Source organism: Pleurodeles waltl, chromosome 3_1, assembly GCF_031143425.1.
Source record: "Pleurodeles waltl isolate 20211129_DDA chromosome 3_1, aPleWal1.hap1.20221129, whole genome shotgun sequence".
Lineage (NCBI taxonomy): Eukaryota > Metazoa > Chordata > Amphibia > Caudata > Salamandridae > Pleurodeles > Pleurodeles waltl.
This window is the reverse complement of record NC_090440.1, coordinates 834,082,592-834,109,260: the sequence shown is the minus strand read 5'-3', so window position 1 is coordinate 834,109,260 and position 26,669 is coordinate 834,082,592. Positions and strand designations below refer to the sequence as shown.

The 26,669-nt window shown below is 43.5% G+C and overlaps 1 protein-coding gene across 3 annotated transcripts in view; it reads left to right on the top strand.

The window, feature by feature from the left end:
- Positions 1-26,669, top strand: part of ABCC8 (ATP binding cassette subfamily C member 8) — an 848,693-nt gene that overhangs the window by 74,796 nt on the left and 747,228 nt on the right. For all 3 annotated transcript variants that reach the window (XM_069223742.1, XM_069223743.1, XM_069223745.1), the window contains one exon: positions 14,975-15,163. In XM_069223742.1, the coding sequence (XP_069079843.1) occupies positions 14,975-15,163 (189 nt within the window). The remainder of the gene's footprint in view (positions 1-14,974; positions 15,164-26,669) is intronic.

Here is a 26,669-nt window from a genome sequence, read left to right as displayed (position 1 = left end):
TACTCAGCTGTGGAGCCGGCAGCACGTTGTTTCTTCAGCCGCAGATCAGAGTTGCGTCAATCTTTTCCCCGCATGGCGCTCTGTGCTTGGATTTCCTTGTCTTTAGGCTGCTAGCTTCTCCTTTCAGGGTCCCAGGAACTGGATGGGCACCACGTGGCAGAGTAGGAGTCTCACCAGAGACTCCAGGTGCTGGCAGAGAGAAGTCTTTGCTGTCCCTGAGACTTCAAACAACAGGAGGCAAGCTCTGAATCAAGCCCTTGGAGATTTCTTCTCAAGATGGAAGGCACACAAAGTCCAGTCTTTGCCTTCCTATTCTGGCAGAAGCAGCTTCGCCAGCTATTCAGCTCTTTTCCATGCAGAGGTTCCTCTTGGTTCCAGAAGTGTTTCTGAAGTCTGTGGTTTTGGGTGCCCTTCTTATACCAAATTTGTCCTTTGAAGTAGGCCTACTTCAAAGTAAAGTCTCTTTGGAATGTGAAATCTTGCCCAGGCCAGGCCCCAGACATTCACCAGGGGGTTGGAGACTGCATTGTGTGAGTGCAGGCACAGCACTTTCAGGTGTGAGTGACCTCTCCTCCCCTCCCTCCTAGCACAGATGGCTCATCAGGATATGCAGGCTACACCCCAGCTCCTTTAGTATCACTGTCTAGGGTGAGGTGCAACAAGCCCAACTGGCAAACTGACCCAGGCAGGGAATCCACAAACAGTCACAGAAATGGTATAAGCAAGAAAATGCTCACTTTCTAAAAGTGGCATTTTCAAACACTCAATCTTAAAATCAACTTTACTAAAAAATGTATTTTCAAATTGGGAGCTCAGAGACCCCAAACTCCACATGTCCTTCCACTCCCAAAGGGAATCTATACTTTAATCAGATTTAAAGGTAGCCCCCATGTTAACCTATGAGAGGGACAGGCCTTGCAACAGTGAAAAACTAATTTAGCAATATTTCACTGTCAGGACATATAAAACACATTAATACATGTCCTACCTTAACCACACACTGCACCCTGCCCTTGGGGCTACCTAGGGCCTACCTTAGGGGTGTCTGAAATGTAAGAAAAGGGAAGGTTTAGGCCTGGCAAGTGGGTGCACTTGCCAAGTCGAATTTACAGTTAAAAAAGCACACACAGACACTGCAATGGCAGGTCTGAGACATGATTATAGATCTACTTATGTGAGTGGCACAACCAGTGCTGCAAGCCCACTAGTAGCATTTGATTTACAGGCCCTGGCACCTTTAGTGCACTTTACTAGTTGCTTACTAGTAAACCAAATATGCCAATCATGGATAAACCAATTACATACACACTTTGTAAAGAAGCACTTGCACTTTAGCACTGGTTAGCAGTGGTAAAGTGCCCTGAGTAACAAAAACAGTAAAATCAGAGTCCACCACACATCAACAACCTGGGAACAGAGGCAAAAAGTTAAGGGAGACCACGCCAAGGATGAAAAGTCTAACACCACCCAAAAACCCATACCCACTTTAAACCCTAAAAAATCCCTTGCCACCCAAAAAGCCATACCCAGCCTAAGCCCTAAAATTACCCTTGCCACCCAAAAACGCATACCTACTCTAAACCCTAAAAATTCCCTTACCACCCAAAAACCTATACCCATCCTAAACCCCAAAGACCCTACCACCTAAAAACTCATACCCACCTTAAACCCTAAAAAATGCCCTTACCACCCAAAACCTATACCCACCCTAAACCCTGAAATACCCTTGCCACCCAGAAACTCGTACCCACCCTAAACTCCCAAAAATCCTCCACCACCTAAAAACCCATACCCACCCTAACCCCTAAAAATACCCTTGACATCCAAAAACCTATACTGACTATAAACCCTAATAAATCCCTTGCCACCCAACAATCCATACTCACCTTTAGCCCTAAAATTACCCTGGCCACCCAAAATCCGATTCCCACCCTAAATACTAAAAAATCCCTTGCTGCCCAAAACCCATACCCAACCTAAGCCCTAAAATTACCTTTGCACCCAAACTCACCCTAAACCCCCCAAAAATCACTTGCCACCAAAATACCTATACCCACCCTAAACCCTAGATAATCCCTTGCCACCCAAAAACCCATACCCACCCTAAATCCTAAAAAGTCCCTTGCCACCCAAAAACCCATACTCACCCGAAACCCTAAAGTTACCTTTCCCATCCAAAAACCTATACCCATCCTAAACTCTTAAAAAATCCCTTACCAACCAAATACCCATACCCAACCTAAACCCTAAAATTACATTTGCCATCAAAAATCCGATACCCAACCTAAACGCTAAAATTACCACTGCCACCCCAAAAAGCCAAACCCACCCTAAACCCTAAAAAAAAATCCCTTGCCACCCAAAAACCCATTCCCACCCTAAACCCTAAATAATCCTCTGCCACTCAAAAACCCATGCCCCCCACACCATAAATAATACTTTTACTAATATATAGCTATATATCTATATTACCTAGTGGTGGTCACCACCAGGTAGTTATAGTTAGGACCTAGTTTCTATAGAAAAAGCTTGAAAAACGTGCCTATATCTTAAGTGCTGGTTTATGAATCTTCTCTAAATTTTCCCCAAAAATTAAACGCTCACATCAACTGCTTTCTGAAAAGGTTTGGGGTGATCCATCAAGTGAAGGCCAAAAAAAAGGGGTGTCCCAAAACGCTTTTTCCCCCCTGCAATCTTTCATAGGGATTTTGAACAGGAATTGCACCAGAACCACTGGACAGAATTACACCACATTTGGCAGAAAGGTAGCTCTTGATCCAGAAAGGGACCTTTTTGTTATTCTGTGTAAATCAGGTCAGTAGTTTTTGAGAAATTAAAGAAAATCCAAATTTGTATATATAGGGATGTGAAGGCTCCATTAGCGCTCCCCATTCATGCTGAAATCTGATTGGCTGCTAAAACGTCAACAAGGAAGTGTTGGCAGCCATGATGGGACTCAGCTTCAGTCAAGGGTAGGGACACCCTGACCCCTTAGCTATGATCCCAAAGGGACCCTCCCACTGAGCAAAAAAGCATTAAAAAAAAAATTGTCTGGGGATGCAGCGGATTCACCAAATAAAAATAAAAAATGGGCTCCCTTGCTTGTTTAAATGCAGCCTCTGGGTGGGCTAGGTCCTGGGGACATTAACATTTTGAATGCAGGGGGCTGCCTGGCCCTCCTGCAGCCCTGAGGACAGCCACCTCCCTGGGGCTGATTACCAATTAAATGTGTGAGGCAAGTTGGCCCCCTTGCAGCCCCAGGGACTGCCACCTCCTTGGGGCTAAGAGCTAATGAAATGTGGAGGGCTGCATGTCCCCCCGCAGCCCTGGGGATTGCAACATCCCCTGGGCTAAAATCTAAGGAAATGCAGGGGGTTTCCGGCCCTCCCGCAGACCCAGGGACTACCACCTCCCCAGGGCTAAATGCTAATGACTTGCGAGGGGCTGCCCAGCACCTTGCATTCCCCCGGGGACCACCACCTTTCTGGGGCAGATACCTAATCAAATGTGGGGGGCCACCCAACTCCCCTGCAGCCCCAGGAAACCCTACCTCCTTGGGGCTAAGATTAAATGGAATGCGGGGGCCGCCTGGCCCCCCACAGCCCCAGGGTCCACCACCTCCCTGGGGTTAAGATCAAATAAAATGTTGGAGTGCTGGCCCCCCACAACCCTGGGGACTGCTACCCCCTCGAGGCTGATCATCAATGAAATGAGGGATGGTGACTACCTCCGCACAGACCCTTACACGGCCACCTTTCCTGGGACTTATATCTAATCAAATGCTGGCAGGTGGGCCACCGGCAGCCCCGTGGACCACCACCTCTACGGGGCTAAAAAGGTTGGAGGGGGGCCACGCAGCCCACCTTGTGAAACCATAGCTGGCCCTGGGGACCACTAGCCCCCATGGACGGATCCCGCTATGTCCTGGGGTGCTGACTCAGGGACATAGCTGTTTGCTCTGAACTTTCAGAGCTCCTGCCAAATCACAGCAAACGCTCCTGTTCTAGCAAGTGAGAGCTGCCAAACAGATCTCGCTTTCTGACAGGGGACGTTTCCTCTGTTTCCCTGCCTGCACATATGCAGGCAGGGAAACCGAGGAAACTATGGTTCTCACAGAAAGGGAGCTGCAGCTTTAGCAGCTCCCTATCTGTGACAGAAATGCTGGATCCTTCAGGAGGTGGGGAGCCAGCTGGGACCATGGACTCCCCCGTGGTTCCCAACAGTGGGGACTGAGTGCCCTGGCCAGGCCCCGGGGGATGGAATCCCTGGGGCCGAGAACAGCCTGGGTAGGGGGGCCACATGGCTCCCTTCCCCCTAAAAAATAAAATGTTTAGGCCAGGCCACAGGAGATAGTGTCCCCAGATCGAGATTGGCTCAGGGAGGGGGAGCGCAAGCTCCCCTTCCACAAAAATATATATATTAATGCTGGGCCCTGGGGGATTGCGGTCCCGGGCTGAAATTGGCCAGGGGAGCTAAATGGCCCCCCTCCTCTCAAAACAAGTTTTAGAAGGCCAGGCCCTGGAGGATTGGGTCCTCAGGGCCAACATCAGCCAAAGAAGGGGAGTTACATGGCCCCCTCCCAAAAGAAAATACATATATTAACACCAGGTCCCAGGGGATGGGGTCCCCGGGGCCAAAATCTGCCAGGGGATGGGAGCCACGCGGTCCCTCCTCCCCCCAGAAAGCCCACCTTTTAGAAGGCTGGGCACCAGGGGATGGGATCCCTGGGGCTGAAAATGGCCGGGGGAGGGTGGCCACACAGAAATCCGGCCAACTCCTGCTGCTCATGATTGAAGGCCTTACACAATGTAGAGTTGGGTGGTTAGATGGGTTGACTTCAGGGTCTAGCCAACAACCGCTGTGCATGGCTGAAGGCCTGCATGGCGGTGTTTGGATTAATGTATAGTAATGGAAAATACTTTATGTTAAGAAAACCATAGAAATTCACTGAAAAAAACAAATGTTACTGGGACATTATAGTTAGGAAATAGTACAGGGACGTTATAGTTAGGCTCACATTTTAAACATACAAAACCATGGAACTTCGCCTGTTATAGATAATTAAATTTCAAGTAACTATACCTTGTGCACTAAGGTAACTATAAGTCATGCCTTCGACATGCACTGCTAATTACCCCATAAATTGTATCATCCCTGTAACCTTTGTTTTTTTCAGTGAATTTCTATGTTTTTTTAATGTATAGTAATTTTCATTACTACATGTCAATTCAATCACTGCCGCAAAAAGCCTTCAGCTGTGCAAAGCGGCAGTTGGCGTTAGTAAGCACCCAACCTTGCACCATGCACAACTTTCAGCCGTGTGCAGCGGGGGTTGGCCGCAACGCCAGAGCTGCGGCCAGATGCTGCAGCCAACCCCAAGCTGCGCACGGCCCTTTGCTGTGCATGGTGGGAGTTGGCCATGGCCTGTCTCTCTAGGTGTGAGAATAGGTGTGAAAGGATGTATCTGGGGTAAGAGTGGTTGTGATAGTGTCTGTCTTGGTATGAGAGTGGGTGCATCTCTGTCTTAGTTGGTGCGTCAATGTGGGTCTGTGAGTGGGTGTGTGACGTTTTCAACGGGTCTGTGAGTAGGTGTGTGAGAGTCTGGGTGGGTCTGTTTGTGGGTGCGTGAATGAGTGAGTCTGTGAGTGGGTGCACAACGGTCTGAGTGGATCTGTGAGTGGGTGTGTGAGTGTCTGAGTGGGTGTGTGAGTGGGAGAAAAGATTGAAAAAGAGACATTGAGAGAAAAAGAGAGAGAGAAAGAGAGCGAGAGGGAGAGAGATAGAGTGTTTTTAGGCTTTGATGAATGATATACTTAAAATGAGATTTTTCTGGACAAATTGAAAAGAAAAATGTATTTGTCAATTAAAAAGAATAACATCACCTTTCAGTATGAACCTTTTAAACTTTTGATGTTTAAAAGAAATTGAAGAAGGAAAAGACAATGGTCACACCTGGAGTAGAACCCTAAACTTTCAGTGTGAGTGAGGGTCTGTGACCTTAACCTTTAGCCCATAGGTGACTCCTTACCATCCATATGATTTGAAAGAACTGTGAATGTTCCATCACCAGGACCTTTAACAGTCAAAACACTATTAAATAAATAAATAAACTACCAGGGGATACTAGGATTTGAACCTTCAGCCTACTGAGTGACAGTAGAAGACCTTGACCAATGGGCCAGAAGTGACTCTGTTCTGCTCTGCATCCAAACCTAAGTATAACATTCGTCCCAATCATCTTGCTAGTTTGATGCTTTGAAGCCGTTGCATGGAGAGACCATTACAATGACAATCTCTTTCTCTCTCTTCCATCCCATCATGGGATGGAGCGAGAGAGTGACATGACCGCAGGGGGAGCTGAAGGCCCCCGCTGTCTTAGCCGGCTCCCCACGTCCTTTTGGAGCCAGCATTGCTCCCCAAGCAGGGAGCTGCTTTTGATAGCAGTTCCCTGCTTGTGGGTGCAATGTTTTTATCTTTCTTCCCCGCACGCATATTTGCATGCAGGGAAGACAGATGAAAACTTCGTTTTCTGCAAGGAAGAGCTGTTTGACAACTGTCTCTTGCAGAAAGTGGAGTTAGTGTGCTTTTGCTTGGTGGGAGTTGTCAGTTGTCAATTGTACCGCACGAATGCATGCACATGTGGTGCCTCACCAGTAATAAGCTGTAATTCTAAGGAGTTGATATATGAACCAATGCAAAGTGTACTCATAGCGTCAAGCCTCACTTGCAATAAGATGCCATATTTCAGACCATCATTCAAACCCACTAGAATTATGCCTCTAGAGTGGCACCAGCCATTTTGTTTGTTGCTAGTAAAGAAAATTAAAGAGTTACCAATGATGCCGAGGGTAAGTTTGAATGAGTGTTGCCACCAGATGCAGGCAAGGCTTGAAGTGTGCGGGCCACCATCCTCCGCTGACCGAAGTGAAGCTGAAGTGTACTACTTGGCAGGCAGATGTGCACCTTGTGCAGGAGCAGACTGCCATCACTCTCAGTGAAATAAGCTAATGGCTGAGGTGGGCTGACCCTTTCACCCATGATGTATGCTGTAGTGGGGTTAATAAAAATGTAAAAGGCACAGCAGACTAATAGATGACAGGCTGACTGAAAGCCCCCCTTGGTAAGTATATTTTTTAATAAAAATGTTTACTAAACACTAGCCGTCTAGGCTAATGCCAGACATACAAATATGCACAACAGGCCGGCAACCCAACTCTAAGTGGCTGAATCTCTGTAATGAATACACATTGGTTCCCTCAAAAGCTCTTTGAACATTGGGAAATTGTGTTACAAAATTGCATGTGCTAGTAACAAAACATATATTGCTAAATAGGTTTCGGATTGAGACATATATGTTTTTGAATCATCCTAAAACTTTGCTGGGTGAAAAATCAAAGTAGACAAGCTATACAAAAGAAACCTCACACAGCTAATAATGCTACATATTGACCATGTCATTGCAGAATGTTCAAAGTGTTGTCAAATAATTTACTTCAACTTCATTGAAACATAAACTTGTTTGCTACACTACTGTCATCGTACAGCCTGACATCCCAATGTACTAATCTTTTGGATGATTAAAAATAGTCAAACTACAGAGACGCAATTAGGATCGAAATTGATATGTAGTTTGTTAAATAAAGAGCTTTAAACACAAAAACACAGCAATTTTTTTGCTATGAAGAGATATTGAAAGTGAGAAAGAGAGAGAGAGAAAGAGCGCAAGAGAGATTGAGAGAAAAGAAGGAGGGATAGAGCTGGAAGAAGAGAGTTTAACAGAAAGAGAAGGAGAATGAGGAAGATGCCGAAGGAGAGAGAAACTGAGAAGGAATCGTAAATGAAGTTCAGAAATGTAAAGGAGCTCTGCAGCCTCAACACTTTTAAGGTACATGAACAAATGCTTAAATTGTTCCGGTGCTTGCAGTAGTGAATCACATTATATATGAGCTCCGATATATACAGGCATGAATGGCGCTGCTGCGCTATGCATGAATTTCAATATGCATAGTTAATGCATGTAAATGTGAATTGCATTTACGGACATCGGCAAGGCCTGTCCTGTGCTCCAACATAATCCCTTGCAGAGACACCCCTTAGGTTGTTTAGTGTCCATTAACCCCTTTGCTGCCAGGCCTTTTCCCCCTCAGGTGGCAGGCCTTTTTTTGGCTATTTGGGGCAGGGCGCGCTTAGGCCCTCATAACTTTTTGTCCACATAAGCTACCCACACCAAATGTGCGTACTTTTTTTCCACCATCCTAGGGATTCTAGAGGTACCCAGACTTTGTGGGTTCCTCTGAAGGAGACCAAGAAATTAGCCAAAATATAGTGAAAAGTTCGTTTTAAAAAAAAAAATGGGAAAAAAGGGCTGCAGAAGAAGGGTAGGTTTTTTCCCTGAAATGGGCATCAACAAAGTGTTTGCAGTGCTAAAATCACCAGCTTCCCAGCTTTCAGGAACAGGCAGACTTAAATCAGAAAACCCAATTTTGGCATTTTACTGGCACATACCCCATTTTTACGATTTTTTGTGCTTTCAGCCTCCTTCCAGTCATTGACAGAAATGGGGGTGAAGCCAATGCTGGGTTCCAGAAAACTAAACATTTCTGAAAAGTAGACACAATTCTGAATTCAGCAATGGGTAATTTGTGTAGATCCTACAAGGGTTTCCTACAGAAAATAACAACTGAATTAAAAAAATATTGAAATTGAGGTGAAAAAAACAGCCATTTTCTCTATGTTTCACTCTGTAACTTTTTCCTGCAATGTCAATTTTTTTAAAGCAATATACCGTTATGTCTGCTGGACTCTTCTGGTTGCGGGGATATATAGGGCTTGTAGGATCATCAAGAACCCTAGGTACCTAGAGCCAATAAATGAGCTGCACCTTGCAGTGGGTTTTCATTCTATACTGGGTATACAGCAATTCATTTGCTGAAATATAAAGAGTGAAAAATAGGTATCAAGAAAACCTTTGTATTTCCAAAATGGGTACGAGATAAGGTGTTGAGGAGCAGTGGTTATTTGGACATCTCTGAATTCTGGGATGCCCATTCTAGCAAGTGAACTACAGGGCATTTCTCAAATAGACGTCTTTTTTACACACTGTCTTATATTTGGAAGGAAAAAATATAGAGAAAAACAAGGGGCAAAAACACTTGTTTTGCTATTCTATGTTTCCCCAAGTCTCCCTATAAAAATGGCATCTCACTTGTGAGGGTAGGCCTAGCGCCCGCAACAGGAAATGCCCCAAAACACAACGTGGACACATCAAATTTTTCCACAGAAAACAGAGGTGTTTTTTGCAAAGTGCCTTCCTGTGGATTTTGGCCTCTAGCTCAGCCGGCACCTAGGGAAACCGATCAAACCTGTGCATTTTTGAAAACTAGAGACCTAGGGGAATCCAAGATGGGGTGACTTGTGGGGCTCTCACCAGGTTCTGTCACCCAGAATCCTTTGCTAACCTCAAATTTTGGCTAAAAAAACACTTTCTCCTCACATTTCGGTGACGGAAAGTTCTGGAATCTGAGAAGAGCCACAAATTTCCTTCCACCCAGCATTCCCCCAAGTCTCCCGATAAAAATGGCAACTCACTTGTGTGGGTAGGCCTTGTGCTTGCAACAGGAAATGCCCCAAAACACTATCTGGACACATCAAAATTATCAAATAGAAAACTACCTGTTTTTGCAGGGGGGCACCTGCGTTTTTGGTCCTGCGCTCAGCAGCCACCTAGCGAAACCTACCAAACCCAGACATTTCTGAAAACTAGACACCCGAGGGAGTCAAGGGAGGTGTGACTTGCGTTGATCTCCCAATGTTTTCTTATCCAGAATCCTCAGCAAACATCAAATTTAGCTAACAATCAAATTTTCCCACATTTCTGTGTGGGATCACCGCACCGGGACAAATTTCCTACCACCCAACGTTCCCCTCAGTCTCCTGGTAAAAATGATACCTCACTTGTGTAGGTGGGCCAAGTGTTTGTGACAGGGAACAGACAAAAACACGTCGAAATTGAGGGGAAACCAAAGCGGGTCCAAAAGGGCAGTTTGAAAAAACACATTTTTAGGCTGACAAGTACAGCAGAATTTTCATCGGTATAGATGAGACAATGCTGGGTGGTAGGAATTTTGTGGATTCCTGCAGATTCTGGAAGGTTCCATCACAAAAATGTGGGAAAAATGTGTGCTTTCCAGCAAATTTGCAGGTTTGCAGGGCATTTTGGGTAGGGAAATGGTGTGGGGTGCATGTGAAGCACACCACCCTGGAATCAACTAGATGTTTAGTTGTCAGATGTGTCTAGGTCTTGTGGATTTTTCTACATGGCAGCGTCCCAAAGTTAAAAAAAAGTGCAGCCCTCACCATTCCAAGTGGGACGTTTTTGAGAGTTACCAAGCTCCCGTGGCCCAAATGTAAAACAAAAAACAAAAATAATCAAATGTCCTCTTGCTTGCCATGGGATAAGATGTTTTAATGTGAGGGGGAGAGCTGAAAGACTATTAGCCCCTTCAGTTCGGGTGGGGGCATAACCAGGCCCATACTGTTTTGTAACCACCACCCCACTATTTTCTTTTATTTTTTTATTCCCTGGCATCTAGTAGACTTTCTGTCCCCCCTGGGTGTGGATCGGGGGTAATTGCCCAATCTGCCCACTGGTGGGCAGAACAACTTTGGCCCCATGTATGTAGGGTGAGGGTATGGCCATACCCCCAACCTCTTATTTGAAAAAGAAAATCTTCCCTGGTCTCTGGTGGGCTTTCTGCCCCCCTAGGGGGCAGATGGGCCTTCCAAAAATAAGCCAATCTTCCCCTAAGGGGTGCAGTTATGGCCAACTGTAATGTGCCCCCATGGGGATCAACACTTGCCCAAGGGGCTGCCCCCCAAACAAAACACACACATACACACACACCAATCCATGGTGTCTAGAGGTTTCTGCCCCCTTTGGGGGCAGATTGGCCTAACAAAAATAGGCCTATCTGCCACCAAGGGGGGCAGAAATGGCCTAAATACAATTTGCCCCCCCAAGGGAGCAACCTTGTCTAAGGGGTTGCTCCCCATACATAAAAAAGTAAATAATATATATATATATATATATATCCCTGGTGTCTAGAGGTTTCTGCCCCCTAGAGGGAAAGATCTGCCTAATTATATTAGGCCGATCTGCCTACGGGGGGTAGAAAAGGCCTAAAAATATTTTGCCCCCTCTGGGAAGGGCCCTTCCCAAAGGGGCCGCTCCCCCTATGCGTTAGTATAAAAAAAGAAAAATTCCCTGGTGTCTTGAGGTTTCTGCCCCACCTTGGGGCAGATCGGCCTAATTACATTAGGCCGATCTGGCCCTGGGGTGGACAGAAATGGCCTAAAAATAATTTGCCCCCCAGGAAGCGACCCTTGCCTAAAGGGTCGCTCCCCAAAGATAAAAAATAAAAATAAAAAATAAAAATTATCCCTGGTGTCTAGTGGTTTTCTGCCCCGGGGGTGGGGGGGCAGAAATGGCCTACAAATCATTTGCCCCCCTGGGGCGCAGCCCTTGCCCAAGGGGCCGCTCCCCTTATGCGTAAGTATGAAAAAAATCAATAATCCCTGGTGTCTAGTGCAGATCGCAAGGCCAATCTGCCCCTAGGGGGGCAGAAATGGCCTAATAATAATTCCCCCCCCCCCCCGGGGGTAACTCTTGCCTAAGGGGTCGCTCCCCAAACATTAAAAAAAAAAAAAAAAAAAAAAAAAATTATCCCTGGTGTCTAGTGGTTTTCTGCCCCCCGGGGGCAGATTGGCCTAATAATTATAGTCCGATCTGCCCCCGGGGGGGCAGAAATGGCCTAAAAATAATTTTCCCCCCTGGGGATCGGCCCTTGCCCAAGGGGCCGCTCCACTTATGCACAAGTACAAAAAAAAACAATAATTTCTGGTGTCTAGTGGTTTCTGCCCCCCAAAGGAGGCAGATCGCAAAGCTGATCTGCCCCCGGGGGGGGGGGGACAGAAATGGCCTAGTAATAATTCCTCCCCCGCCCCTGGGAGCAACCCTTGCCTAAGAGGTCACTTCCAAAACGTAAATGTTTTAAAAAAACAATAAATAAATTTAGCCTTGATGTCTAGTGGATTTCTGCCCCCCCCCTCCACCGGGGGCAGATCGGCCGAATAGTGTGGCCTGGAAATAATTTGCCCCCTGAGGAGCAGCCCTTGCCCAAGGGGTCACTCCCTTTATTTCATATAACAAAAAAAAAAAATCCTTGGTGACTAGTGGGCATTTCTGCTTCCCGATCACATCGCGATCGGGCAGCAGAAATGCTCTTTCGAGACATGAAAGGAGAGGAAAGGCCTCTGCAATTTATGTAGAATCTGAACCCTGAACCGCCTCCCTTTTGGTTCAGTCCCAGCTGCAGTCCCTAAATCGAACGTGCCGAGGAGAAGTGGAAAACAATGGTGTGTCTACAAACAATTGTAGATGGTCATTTTTCCCTACTGATCAGAGCCCCTCTCTGCAGCGCTGTCCATGGCCAAGAGCAAACTGAACTATTTATAAGCACTGGTAAAGCCAGTGGGTCTTAGCTCTAAATTGAAAGCTATTTTTTCATTTGGTACGTGGCCTGAGGCAAAGGGGCTTTAAGGCAAGCAGATCATTCCACCACTAAGGGTCGAATGTTCTCAATTAAAAAGGGAAAAACAGAAAGACAAACATTGGAATGTTGGAACAGAAGGCTTATACCAGCAATTATAAGTCCATTGTCTTCAAGGAAGCACTCCACATTCCAATGTTCTAATAGTTGTTGTAGACTGCTGATAAGGGCAATGAGCTATTATCTCCCTGGTCCCGCAAGACAATATTTAACCCCTGTCAAAGTTTCTGTGCACACTGCGCATTGAAGGAGACCTCCTCTGCCACCTAATGCTGCTCCACACAACCACCCTTTAGGCAGAGGCCACCCACACGTCTTTCCCTAATTATGTTTTTTTCTTTTCCTTTACCTCATACCTTTTGGTGTGGTGACACAGTGCACCACACATTCATGTTGAAGCTGATAGTAAGCAAACTTGCCTTGACCAATGGAGTGCAGCTGAAAATGTGGGAACAACAGCACTCGAAGGGCCTGCGACTGGACAAATAGCCTTTGTTTTCCATAACTCGAACTTTCGCATTACATGAGGCACATTGAATGTTGTTTCCAAATGACAATGATACCATTGTTTTAATATGTTTAGGCTCCCCCGTTTTCAATTTGTATTTGTTGTGAATTTTGGTGGGATTTTTCAGCTTTTTCCAATTTTTAAAAACTGTAAAAGTAATTGGTTATCAGTGTTTACTCTTTCTTGTCTGTAAAAAATCATGGGAAAGGTGTTTTTCTGTTATTGTAAACTAAGTCACACTGCCCAGTTCTTTGTCTTAAAATATCAAGAAACTGGTTTCTAAATGTGGTAATACTGTCTGATCCAGGTATATTTCTGCTCTATTTGGTCATATGTGAGATGTCCGCTAAGAATTAGGCTATACAGTCCTTGGTGACAGCATACCCTGCTGCTCCGGTGCAGGATGCCATGGGGTGTTTGCCTGTGCATTTCACATCATGAATGAAGTTTACTTTACATTGCTGGGCAATGCCTATGGGATTTTGTGTTTATTTGATGTCCATCACAAAGACCACTAAGGACTTATTTTTATCAAGCATATTTGCCTGTGTTTATTTGAAAGCAGAACAGGGGGCTGTGCTCATTCCTATCATGTGCAATAGTTGGCCAAGGCAATTTACCTTTATGTTCTATGTAGCAATCACTGTTCTAGTGCATTTTCTGTCTTGGGTAATAGAATGGGCACAGATCAATATGATTCCATTAAATATATCATTGTAATTTGTACTGGTGATTTCAACAAGCAGTGGATCTTTTCTCCGCACCAAGTATCATTTTTATACGATGGCAAAATAAATGAAAATTGAACTTGACTACCTTGTGTCTGTACCATGAACATGTTCTGTTTCAGTATTCAGATTCAGAATTGATGTATGCACTTATTTGTGCTCTAATTGTGGTATCTCCAGCATATACTTGGAAACACAAAGCAGTGGTTGTCTTTTCTTGTTTCTCAAATTTGCTGACTTCAATTTATACTCATATCATAGAGGTTCTGAGTTAATGCAGGCAGCTCAGTTTCAGCAAAACTGGTGCATGGATTTCTTCTAAGCGTATTTTTTTTTGCTGAGGATGTTCAAGAACTGGGTCATTTCTTCATGAGTGGATTAAGACTCTATAAGAAGTTTTTACATAGGCCATCAGGCCTATGTAAATCTATGTAAATCTATGAACATGAATGTCAGGAACAGTGCTTTTTGTGGGAACACTCTCCCTAGAGGCGTTGTGTGCACAATGCTCTTTGTTGCCACAATCTTGATACCTGAGTTTTTAGAAAGCTAAGATTCATCCAAGTCTCAGTGAAGGAGGGTGACATAATGGTGGTGTCTCTTCCCCCGGACTGTGACCATTCCCATAGATCAACTGTCAATCTGCTGGCCCCTACACAGTGCAGTGAACAGTGACCTGAATCCATATGAGGTGAGTCATGCACCCAAAGGGAGAGTGGTAATAGGTCCTGGGAGTCCTGGGGCGTTGCACATGGTCAAAAAGGCATAATGATTGGATTGTCATGGCCCAACAGGGTCATAGCTGGAGCATCCATCACAGAAAGTGCTTAGTGGTAGAGACTGCATTTCTACTGCTTTGATACCCAAGCTGCAAAAATGCAACAAAATCTGGTGTCTTCCAGTTTCTATGGCAAAACAAATAATCCCTTTGGTGGTATTTTATTGGTTAAAATCAGTTTTAACTGAAAACGGTAAACCTTTAATATGTTTATATCATTCCTGCTATTACGTAATAATGCACTTCTTCTTAGACAGATATTCTATGCTGGTGTAACCATATGCAAACCACATGTGAGTTAGTTAAACTCTTAATTTCCCTTTATATTTCTTTATATATTTTCCTTTGACAGAGTAAAAGGTCTCCATGTCCACAAGGTCCAAAGTCCATCTGGTTTGCACTTTGCCATGCTTTTGGTAGACCACTTATTCTCAGCAGCGTCTTCCGTGTCCTGGCAGATTTGCTTGGATTTGCAGGCCCACTGTGCATTTCTGGAATAGTTCATCACCTCAGCAATGAGAACAAGACCTTCACTCCACAGGTACTATCCGAAATACTTTAATTTCCTTTAAGCCTCCTCTTCTTTGGTGTAATGTTTGAAATGACATGCTTCTATCCTATGTTAGTCAATTAATTGAAATTATACTGTTTTACATACAAGAGTCATATGTCTGAAATGTTTAACTATTAGCAAATTTGGAGAAACAAAAGGATACAAAAGAATATACCAGCTGATATTTTTATCTGCCTCACTTATAATTTGAAAAAGAAATGCACAACAGATAATAAAGCAGTACAAGCCTTACATTTGGCATCCACCACAAAGCAAATTTGTTATTGAGCTTAAAGAAAGATGATGTTTTTACCAGTGCTTAATTTGTAAATAAAAAGGGGCCAGTGCCCAAAGCCCTCCTCCTAAACGTGCGGTTGCTGCAATTAAATGTGCACGCAGGAAATACTGAGGCGGCGTAATCCTGAAGCCATCTCAGGCCTCTTCAATCCATATAAAGCCAATCCCTGCCCCATCAGCTCACTCTTGCAGCATTCTAATGTCTCCTTTTGTAAAGCTTTTTCGTTTTTCCCTTCCTCCGTGTGTCCCATTTGTGTCTTTTGCTTGCAGCAAATGCTTGAGGCAGAAGAATAAGCCCCGGCCCTCAAAAATAAGTGCCGGTGCTCAGCACCGGAAACAACAAGCACAAATTAAGCACTGTTTTTTACCCACCTCATGGGAATTAAACATATTGTTATTGTCCCACCAATGAATGTATAGAGTTAAATGACACACAATGTAGATTACAGTTGAGCTCAAATTGTTCAGTAAAAGATTTATGAATAGGAGAAATTATGACTGTGAAAATATGGGTAATTCCAGAAGTGCTCATTTGATGATCTCTCTTAGCAAACTCCCTGTTCTTAAAGAATGCAAGTCTCCATATTGAAACCTACCTTGGTGAATTTCGACATCACCACAATCCAGGAGCCTTGGCTTCTTCACAAGAAGCTACAGAGGGCATGCAGCAAAAGTGACCAGCATGGATTTGAAGCACTGAAAATTGTTGGGCAAAGGCTCATTATTAGGTAAACTAATTTTGGAATGGTTACCAGTGGGAATGACCCAGGACTAGACTAGAGAATTGACTAGTGAATGGTTGAATGGAAAGAGAAGAAGGCGTTATAATAATCAAAGCAATTTAATCTGTGGCAAGAACAGAAACTATTAAGCAGAACTCAAATCCAATTTCAAGGAAACATTGTGGCACTTTGACTCCTCTGTAATGATTTTCTTCCAGCATTGCCTTTGGTTGGAAGCAGAATTATTTCACAAATATGATTTTGTTCTAGTTTGAAAATGTGAAGTCATGCCCATTAGCAAAGTGAATGATGAACAGTATAATCTGAAAAAAATGACAACGACTAAATCCATAAGTACCTTTGAGGCTGCCAGGGGACCGGAGAGACAGTACATTAGATTGACCCTCAAATGAACCATTGCTGTATTGCTTGGTCTCAGTTTCATTGATTCGGTTTACCTTCTCATCCTTAGTACGTGCTCCATTTGATAATTTACTGAAATTATTTTAACTTTTCATTTTGACAAATATGTTCATTTCTTGATACCTGCAGTGCTTTCCTAACAGCATAAGAAATTCGAGAGCATCTATAGAGGAAATGTGAAATTGTAAATTATTCATAAACTGTCAACCAATCTTTGTGAACTATTAAAATATGAAAACTACTTTATAAAACGTCAGATAACTGAATAGCACAGAAGACTGCTGCTGAGCTCCAATGGCAACAGAAAAAGAGATTGGGCAATTATTTAGGCAAAATGGAAGGTTTTATTTGTAAAGAAATCTGGGGTTGGTTTCATAGGTTAAGGCAGTGATTCGACATGCTCTTTCTGTCTCTTGTCGCACAGCATAGTCAGGCATCTCTCTGAGATGGGAATGCTGCAGAGACAGGTCTGCAGTACCTGTGATGAAATTGCGTTGTGTGTTCAGACATCTGTTCACTTCTAGGATGATATGCATAGCTTGGGCTCATTAAATCAAAATGTTGCATTAATGCTCGAGGATCAGTAGACCGATATGATACACCTGTGGCAGACGGCCTTTACGGAAATCTTATCATAACTATAGTTCGTTTGTGTTTGTGTTGTGCACTTTCGTTCTTTTGCTGCATCATGGCTAGGATGTTGTTCCATGTATTCACTCTTTGTAGGGTTCGAGATGTAGTGTCACATTGTGACCCATACTTTTTAGTGTACACGTGCAATGGAAAATGATGTCCTGTATCTTCTCTCTAAGAATTTGTATCCTCCCATTCATCGCAGACAAATTTCAGAAGTTATTTTTTTCATCAGGAATGCCACATGTTTCTGTACACACAAGATGCCAGGGAGTCCTAAATATTTAAGAACTCCCACCAAACAGGACGTCTTCTACGAATGTGGCCCGTGTTATGCTCTAATGGGAGTGTATCAGAAAGACAAACTGCATTCAGCGACATTCCAAAATTATGAAAAGCAGAGTCTTTCGCCATATATCTAAGCACTGCATATCTCCAGTATCTCATGTATGTGGGGCATACTACTTAAAGTATGTCAGTCTTCAGTTATAGGGCCTGTGATTTACTTTTTAAAACTTGCATACATTTTTCTTCATCTTCCGTATTTGTCGATCTATAATTTCTTTTACTTTGGCATGAGTACTTCTATGATACAAAAGTATATATTACGTTTGAGTACTCAAATATACCTTACCCAAAAGCTTTGCATGATAACTATAGGACGCTTGTTTGTAAAGCACGAGGAAACCGTTAAAGGTACTTCTTTGTATTGCTCAAAAACAAACAAACACGTGGTTTCCTTTATCAGTGGCTATCCAGGGCAGATGGACCAATACGCTCATTCGGATAGATAATGATATTTTTTATTTGTCAAGCTAGCTCTCGAACAGTAGAGTCAGCTGCTTCAGCCTCCTTTATCGACGTACTCACAGTTAACTATACCTGTTCGCAACAACTTAAACAAAAGATCACGTTTAAAATGTTCACCTTTTATTTTGTATGGAAACATGCATGTATTAGTTGTCCAATCCGCTTGGGTTGTGTTAACCATAGATGATACTTTGTGAGGATGCTGTCTTCCAGACCACCTTGAGTCCTCTCTATTCTTGGTAAACAATGTGTGGACAATACCACTACTGTTAAGGTTCGACCCGGCGTCGATCCATCTATACCTGTGTGATGAAATCTTGTCCCAGACACTGACGCCTTTCGGTTTTTTTGGGTGAGTTTTACAAGCCTTTTACTCATTTATATTTGTTACCAGTCCTCAAAACATCTAACTTTTTAAAACCAAAACCGGGACTTCATATTTTTTACAGACCTTATGTATTTATACTGTTTGTCGCTCAGTTGGTCCGCCATGCGATTCCGAAAATCAATGCTCTTAGAGCAATATGGGCCAGATTTAAGGAAAGTGGCACTACACTATATGTAGCGCCACTTTTCTTGTGGCCCCTTGCGCCTCCCTTCTGCCACAATGTGTGTGCAGTATTTAAAATACGGTGCGCCATTGCGCACGGTAGGGGGCAATGTCATGGCATCAGAATTTCTGATGCTATTGATGTACTGTTCAGGGTTAGCGCCAAAATGTTAGTGCTAACCCTGAACAGTACATAGGGGCCCATTGAAAACAATGGCATGCCCCTTTTTAATGGTTGCTTTGAGCAGGCATTAAAAATGGCAAAAAAATGATTGAAAGAAATGTTTTAGATTTCTCTGCACCATTTATTTGGCACCCCTAACAGGGGAACGCCCCCCCTTGCATACATTATGCCTGGCACAGGCACAATGTGGCGTAAGAGGTTACAAAGTGGCACAATGCATTTATTGCTCCAGTTTGTAAATCTGGCACAGCCATTTTGGCCTCGTTGGGTGCTAGGGGCTCTTAAATATGCCCCAATGTTTTCATTCAGTGATGGTAGTACACAAAATGATGAACAACGGCATGACCTCTATTGCGTCATCCTTTAAAAAAAAAATATATATATGATTATTAATTCAATTGTTCATTTATTTTTAAGATGTTTCAATTGTTTTTATATTCACTTTCAAGTTCTTCTATATTAATTGTGTGTACTTTTATGGCTAATTTAGTAGCAGAATAAAAATATATTTGATTTGATTTGATCCTTAGATGATACTGCAACCTTTGTACTCGAACGTTATTTTAAATTATATGAATTCAATAGTCATGACTTTCTGTGATTTTCTTTTGAATGCCATCTCCCTCCTGCTTGGAGTCCACAGTAGAGTTGAGTTATTTTTGCAATCTGCATATTAGACTATACTTGTGTGCACTGTAAATAAATGCTACAGTGGAGCTGTATCTTTACGCTCAGTTCACCCTCAGTTGTGGCAGACCAGTGATAAATTCTTTAACCACATACTGCTTGTATCCCAACCTGCTATTGTGCACTGTCACTTAATGGAATCAGAAGACACCTTGCTAGAATTTAAATGGGTTAGAGAAAAGTCCATCTCCAGACCTTTTAGCCTTTTGTTTTTTGTACAAGATTAATATAAGAAAAGAAAATTCTATCTAAAGTTAGGATGTACATAAAACATTTGCATTGTTACACAGCATTACTCATATAATTAAAATAATAAAATGACAAATTATAGCGGAAACCATGGAGACTCAGAATTTAAAATAATTCAGGGCCTGATTCACAAAGGTAAAGTTAAACTTTTGGTCTAAGTTTTGGCATTCAGAAAGGTAACATACAAGTCATACCTTTACGATCGCCCTTGGGGTAGAATCTCCAAACTCAGGTCCGATTTTTATTTTTTTTCTCAGTGATCAAGAGTGAGCTAGACCCTACCCCAGATACTAGATTAGTTTTTTCTGCACATTAGTAGACCCTGACCACAGGAGGATACAAATCTTGTGATATCAATTTAAAACCATGAATTTTTGATGTTTCTGCCTTTTTGAGGTCAGGATATCAGGTACACTACATGGAAGTTTTTTTCCAAAAGCTTTGCAACATTTTTCTCATTTTTCTGAAAAACAACTCTTTTGGGTGAGTGGCTAAAAACAGGGTTTTAATTTTTCCCCAACAGTGTGATTTTTTTTATTTGTGATGGATGCCCGATTAGGCTAAACTGAGAGGGCAGTAGTGGGTGTGAAGTTTGTGTGCTCATTATCCTTCCTGCCAATCGATAATCACAGGCAGGTCCTACTGATCTGACCCTGTCAGTGTACAACATTGAGCCCCTTCTTCTAGTCATGGATGGCAGACTTCATGGTCTCTGGTTCACAAGGGGAACTTATTTCAGCTGCCTCCTTCCCCTGTGCATGCTTGTCTCCACCCAGTATGCCTCTTGCAACACCAGCTTTTTACCTCTTCAACAGCAAATAGCAAGTGGGGCTGGGAAGCTTTCTATAACTATGCAGAGGTGGTTAGCTCTCAATAAAAGAAGGTATACATGCCGACATTTCAGGATAGCAAATAGGGAGGTTTGATAGAAAAATTATGTGGAACTTAAATTCCTCATTTACTTGCATTGGAGTGGAGAAAGTCTAAAGTAAGATAATACTAAAATAGTTATATTTTTGTTTTTAAAGCTAGAGACCTCCATCTTACATCAGGAGTATTGGCATGTGTGGTTGGATGTGCCCTACTAGTAATTTCACTCAGGGAACTCCTACAAATAGTTCATCTTTGATGAGTAGGCAAGGTTAAAGGTATTGAACAACTGACTGGAGAAAGTTTAAAGGCTTTATTATGAGTATGGTGGTCCTCGGACAGCCACATTTGCAGTAACAGTGCGACAGCCACACTCCAGCCAGTCCAACCTCCACATTACAACCCTGACAGGCCGACCCACCTAAAGACAGCTGTCCCCACCAGGAACATGGTTTCTGACATGGTGATGCTGGCCTGAGTTGTAGTCAGCCTGGGCAGTGCTGAACTAAGCGCCAACTGGTTGATTACAACTCAGCTTTCTGTCAGACTTTCCATGGTTCAGAGACCGGCATGAAAAGACTGGCAGAAAGCCAGTACAGGGGCCCCCTTGCCCAGCACAGTCAGAACGTGCACTGTCTGCTTTGCAGACAGTGCACATTCCAAGGGTGCTGGAGTGCTACGATGTTGGCCTCTGCTCCCTCAAGGAAGCCAAGGCCAACATCGTAGCACAGTTCCCGCCAGGCAGCCCAGTGGGAACCTCGTCCTACAATGTTTCCACTGGTCAGCCCGGTGGGAACATTGCAAAACGCCCTGCAGTTTGGTGGTCCCACGGTGGGAGCGCCAAACTCATTATGAGGCCCTAAGTGTCTAACCCTAGAAGTATCACAACTAAATTAACATTATCCTGAAGTTGTTCTGAATGAAACTTCATCTATATTCCTGTTACGGCATCCATCCCCAGCGCCTCTTTGTTCTGTTATGCTAACCAACTAAATAGATGCATCCCAATTTCAGCAGGTTGAAAGGAGGAGCACACACTGTTTCCCACTTGTTTGCAGATATGAAGTGCTATACCCACCAAAAATAGTGTTCAGCAAACAAGAAAAAAATTCCAGGTTGCAGAAAGGGCAAATTTCCAAAAAGTACATACATAGAATTTACCCAGTCATTTTGATGGCTAGACTAGTTGTACGAAATTGGGTTTTTATTTGTGCAGGATGTGAGTCCTGTGCAAGTGATAGGACCACAATAGTCTTCTTACTGAGAGCCAAGTACCCCTTAGTAGCACTTGAATCTCTGAGGGTAGTGAAGCAGAGCAGTTCAAGGCCTAGTCACAGGAGTTGGTATTGCTAGCAATCACAATTCACTGACAACAACATTCAATAGATTGTTTAGTCAGTGCTTTTTCTTTTAAAAATGAAAAGGTATACCCACACTACTAAGTACGACACATTAAATTACAAATATGTAAATGATGTAGATGAAAAGACCTTTGGTGGCATTCTTATATCACATTTCACCCCTAGTGAGTCTTGAGCTGCATGATACCAAATCCCCCCACCATCAACCCCTTCGCGGCCAGGCCTTTTCCCCCTGAGGTGCCAAGCCATTTTTTGGCTATTTTGGCAGTTCGCGCTTAGGCCCTCATAACTTTTTGTCCACATAAGCTACCCACGCCAAATGTGCGTCCTTTTTTTCCAACATCCTAGGGATTCTAGAGGTACCCAGAGTTTGTGGGTTCCCCTGAAGGAGACCAAGAAATTTGCCAAAATACAGCAAAAATGTCATTTTTTTCAAACAAAATGGAAAAAAGGGCTGCAGAATAAGACTTGTGTTTTTTTCCCCTGAAAATGGCAGCAACAAAGGGTTAGCCCTGGTAAAATTACCATCTTCCCAGCTTTCAGGAACTGGCAAACTTGAATCAGAAAACCCAATTTTTCAACAGAATTTTCCCATTTTACTGGGACATACCCCATTTTTACTATTTTTTGTGCTCTCAGCGTCCTTCCAATTAGTGACAGAAATGGGTGTGAAGCCAATGCTGGATTCCAGAATGCTAAACATTTCCGAAAGGTAGACACAATTCCAAATTCAGCAAGGGGTAGTTTGTGTAGATCCTACAAGGGCTTCCTACAGAAAATAACAGTAGAAATAAAAACATATTGAAATTGAGGACGAAAAAAACAGCAATTTTTCTCCGCCTTTTGCTCTGTAACTTTTTACTGTGATGTCAAAATAGGCCGATCTGCCCCCAAGAAGTGGCCTAAAATAAATTTGCCCCCCATGGGAATGACCCTTGTATAAGGGGTCACTCCTCTTGCATGAAATTGGGGTAAAAAAATTAAAATCCCTGGTGTCTAATGGTTTTTGCCCACCCCCCTTGGGGGCAGATCGGCCTAATAAAAATAGGCCACTCTTCCCCCAAGGGGGCAGAAATGGCCTAAATACAATTTGCCCCCCAGGGGAGTGACCCTTGCCTAAGGGGTCGTTCCCAAAATGTTTAAAAAAAAAAAGAAAAGAAAAAAGAGGAGTTTCTGCCCCCCCGGGGCAGATCAGCCTGATTATAATAGGCCGATCTGCCCCCATGGGGGGCAGAAAAGGCCTACAAATATTTTGCCCCCCTGGGGAGCGGCCCTTGCCCAAGGGGCTGCTCCCCTTATTCATAAATATAAATACATAAAACAAATCCCTGGTGTCTAGTGGTTTCTGCAGATTGGCCTAATAAAAATAGGCTGGTTTGCCCCCAAGGGGGGCACTAATGACATGAAAGTTATTTTGCCCCAGGGGAGCGACCCTTGCCTAAGGGATCGCTCCCCACATATAAAAAAATAAAATAAACAATAAAAACATTTCCCTTGGTGTCTAGCGGTTTCTGCCCCCCCCCCCCCCCCCGGGGGCAGATTGGCCAAATTATAATAGGCAGCCCTTGCCAAAGGGGCCACTTCCCTCAATCAATTACCTAGAAAAGAAAAATTCCCTGGTGTCTAGTGGGCATTTCTGCTCCCCGATCGCAGCGCGAGCGAGAGCAGAAATGCTGAGAGAAACATTAAAGGCCTTTCCTCTCCTTTCATGCCTCTCTCGCCCCCTCCACGTGATCGGAGGAGAAATGTTTTTGCACACACAGGGGATCAGGGGGGGCGGAAGAGGAAGCGATTCCCCTTCCATCACTGCCCTGGGGACGCCGAGGCGAGGCTCATGGGGGAAGCGCTAGCGCTCCCCCCATGAGCCAGTCCAAGGACGTAACGGTTACGTACTTGGCACCTCAGCGCCACAGCCAAGGACGTAACCGTAACGATCTTGGCTGCCAATGGGTTAACATATGAAACACCACAATATAAAGGGGTTTTGTTTTAAATAAGGTTAAATAAGGCAGGCCCATTGGCTTTTTCAAGAAATCATCTCATTCACATCTATCACAGGCCTATTGGCTTTGTCAGGGTGTCACCACATTATTAAAACATTAAGCATATTACAGCATTGATCACTAAAAGCCAATGGAATCCATGAGTATATGCACATACATTTGTTTTTAATAAAGCATGGCAATGTTCATCAATATAATGATTAAGAAAGCATTTGAATTCAAAACAACCACAAATATATCTGTCAGAGTCTTTTTCAGGGCCTAGTCCGTATAATGCAGCCATAGGAGCAATCATTAGAGGCCTCTGTACTGCATACCCTAAGAACAAAACCTCGACCTCCAGTAGTTTTTAATTTCAACAGAACCTCTCCTGGGGTCATGGATGCAGGGTTAGGCCAGAGGAGACTTAGGGTCAATTCTCTAACACACCCCTGGGAGGCTGCACCTCATGAAGCCCCACACACAATACCACAACAAAATGACGGTGGTTCCTGGTCCCTTTTGGGAGCACCAGAGAAGCGAAAACATATGTAAATAAGCTCCCTTGTGATGTATTATAGGGTACTCCTTTGATGACAAGCATATGCCTAATGAGTGGGTTAGCAGCTTTCACTCACACCCTGGCACATAGATGGATCGGGAGATAGGGTCTCAAGGACAGTGTTTCTTTTGCCACCAACCCTGGTAGGTGGGGGTCCCCTTGGCCAAAGTTGGCATACGGGTGGGGTGCCCCTTCATGCCCCTCTCTCCACAATAAATAGCAACAGAGCCACATGCACACTTGTTGGAGGAGTCAAAGGTCAAATCCTTTACATAGCTATATCTTCAGCTCCATTTGGCTGATTTTCATGATCGTTGGCTCATTGTTTCCAGTTTGGTGGCTCTAGCCACCGGGAGCAATTTCAACAGACCTCCTTTACTGGTAGCTGAACTTACAGGCTCCCTGCACTAGTCTTCTCCTAGCTCCTATTACTCCTCTCCTGCTGGTGGGGACATCTTGTGCAGTCCCTTTGCTGCCAGCCAGCAGAGCACAATCATGCCTACATTCCCAGACCTCAGCACCTTATGTCAGTTTTGCAGAGCACTTTGGATGTCAGTGGAGTCCAAATCTTCCACCAACTGGTCCACAGGGGGCACCACAAAGTCAGCGCCATTGGCCCTGGAGAGACCTATCTAGTCAGCCTGGGGGACAGCTGCAGACAACAGCCTCAGTTCATATTTACAGGGCATCAGGTGGCTTCTCTCTTGGAGATCAAGTTTAGCCAGCCCAGTGCCCTTACCCTTGCTGTGCCACAGTGACCTTACCTTAAAAGGTAGACACTGGCAGTAAATCTGCTCAGTCTAATTAACACATAATTACTGTGAGTAGTGAGACTCACCCACAATGAAAGTCCCAAAATTGGGTGATCAAAAATGAAAATCTTGGGGGACTAAATGGGTGGTACCCATTTGCTACACTGGTCTATTTAGAGAGTGGAAAGGAATTGCCAATATACCTAGAATGGGTATTCTATTTAATTGTCATAGGCATGGTAGGTATTGTCAAAGAAAATGCAATAAAGTGTGTTGAGTCTCCAATGAGAATGTAATTGCAGTGTACATATACAGATTACTTTCTTGAGTGATGTTGGACCAAGTCAGAAACAGCATAGTGTTTTTTATTTTGACTTGCGAGCCAGGAGTAGTTGTGACCCTCCCTGCGACTCAATGCATGACAGTGAATGAGGATGTGCAATGTGCATCAAAGTCTGATTGCACCCAATGCCTTCTGTGCACCACCTGGTTTGTAGATGTGTGCGAGATAAATCCAATGTGATAACAAGTGTGAGAAGTGAGTTTCAAATCATTCAGCAGAAAAGAGATTTGATTTTCCTCTTGTTGGGAAGCATATTGGTTTAGACTTTAGCTGAACTCCCTTGATTGGTGGTGTGAAGTTTAGCTGGCATGCCATTCCTTTCTCCGTCTGCATTTCTTCATAAATCTATATTAACTTAATAACTACAGACAAGGAGGATGAGCATATGAAACATTGAACAGGAAACATCCATTTATCAAAGTATTGTAGCTAAAATATTGAGGCTCTAAATATCTCCAGGTCAATATATATAGGTAAGTACAGGTTTACTCAGCTTAACTCCACGTACACGTACCTTGACAATGTCTTCAATGCATGTAGATGCAGATGTGATGTTAAGAACAGTAAATCTATCTTAAATGCTCTCACTGCACACAATCTTTTGATCCTTATGTTTTGGCTATGATAAACGTGTAAATCAATATTACCTAACTAAGTTTTGGGATCACAGCAAAGATAATGGGTTTTTTGGTTAGCCCCACCAATCAGCTATTGGCCTTTGTGGGAACGTGAATTATTGTTAGGTGACAGCATTCACCTTCAGCTTGTAATAATTCCACAATCACTATAGGTCCAGTCACGTCTCAATAAATTAATCCTTGCTGAACCCTGAGTAGTTTGGCAATGAGCAGTCAGGCTTAACTTAGGAAGCAGGTATGTGTAAAGCATTTAATATCACCAAAACAGCAAATAGGTAAAAGATACAACAAAATAGCAATTCAACACAATTTATAAAAATAGAGACCTTTTTATATTTAAGATGACACCAAAACAACAAAAATCCAATATAGGGAACCAGAGATATGAATTGTCAAAGATTAAATAAAAAGGTGCATTCTAGTGCCACAAA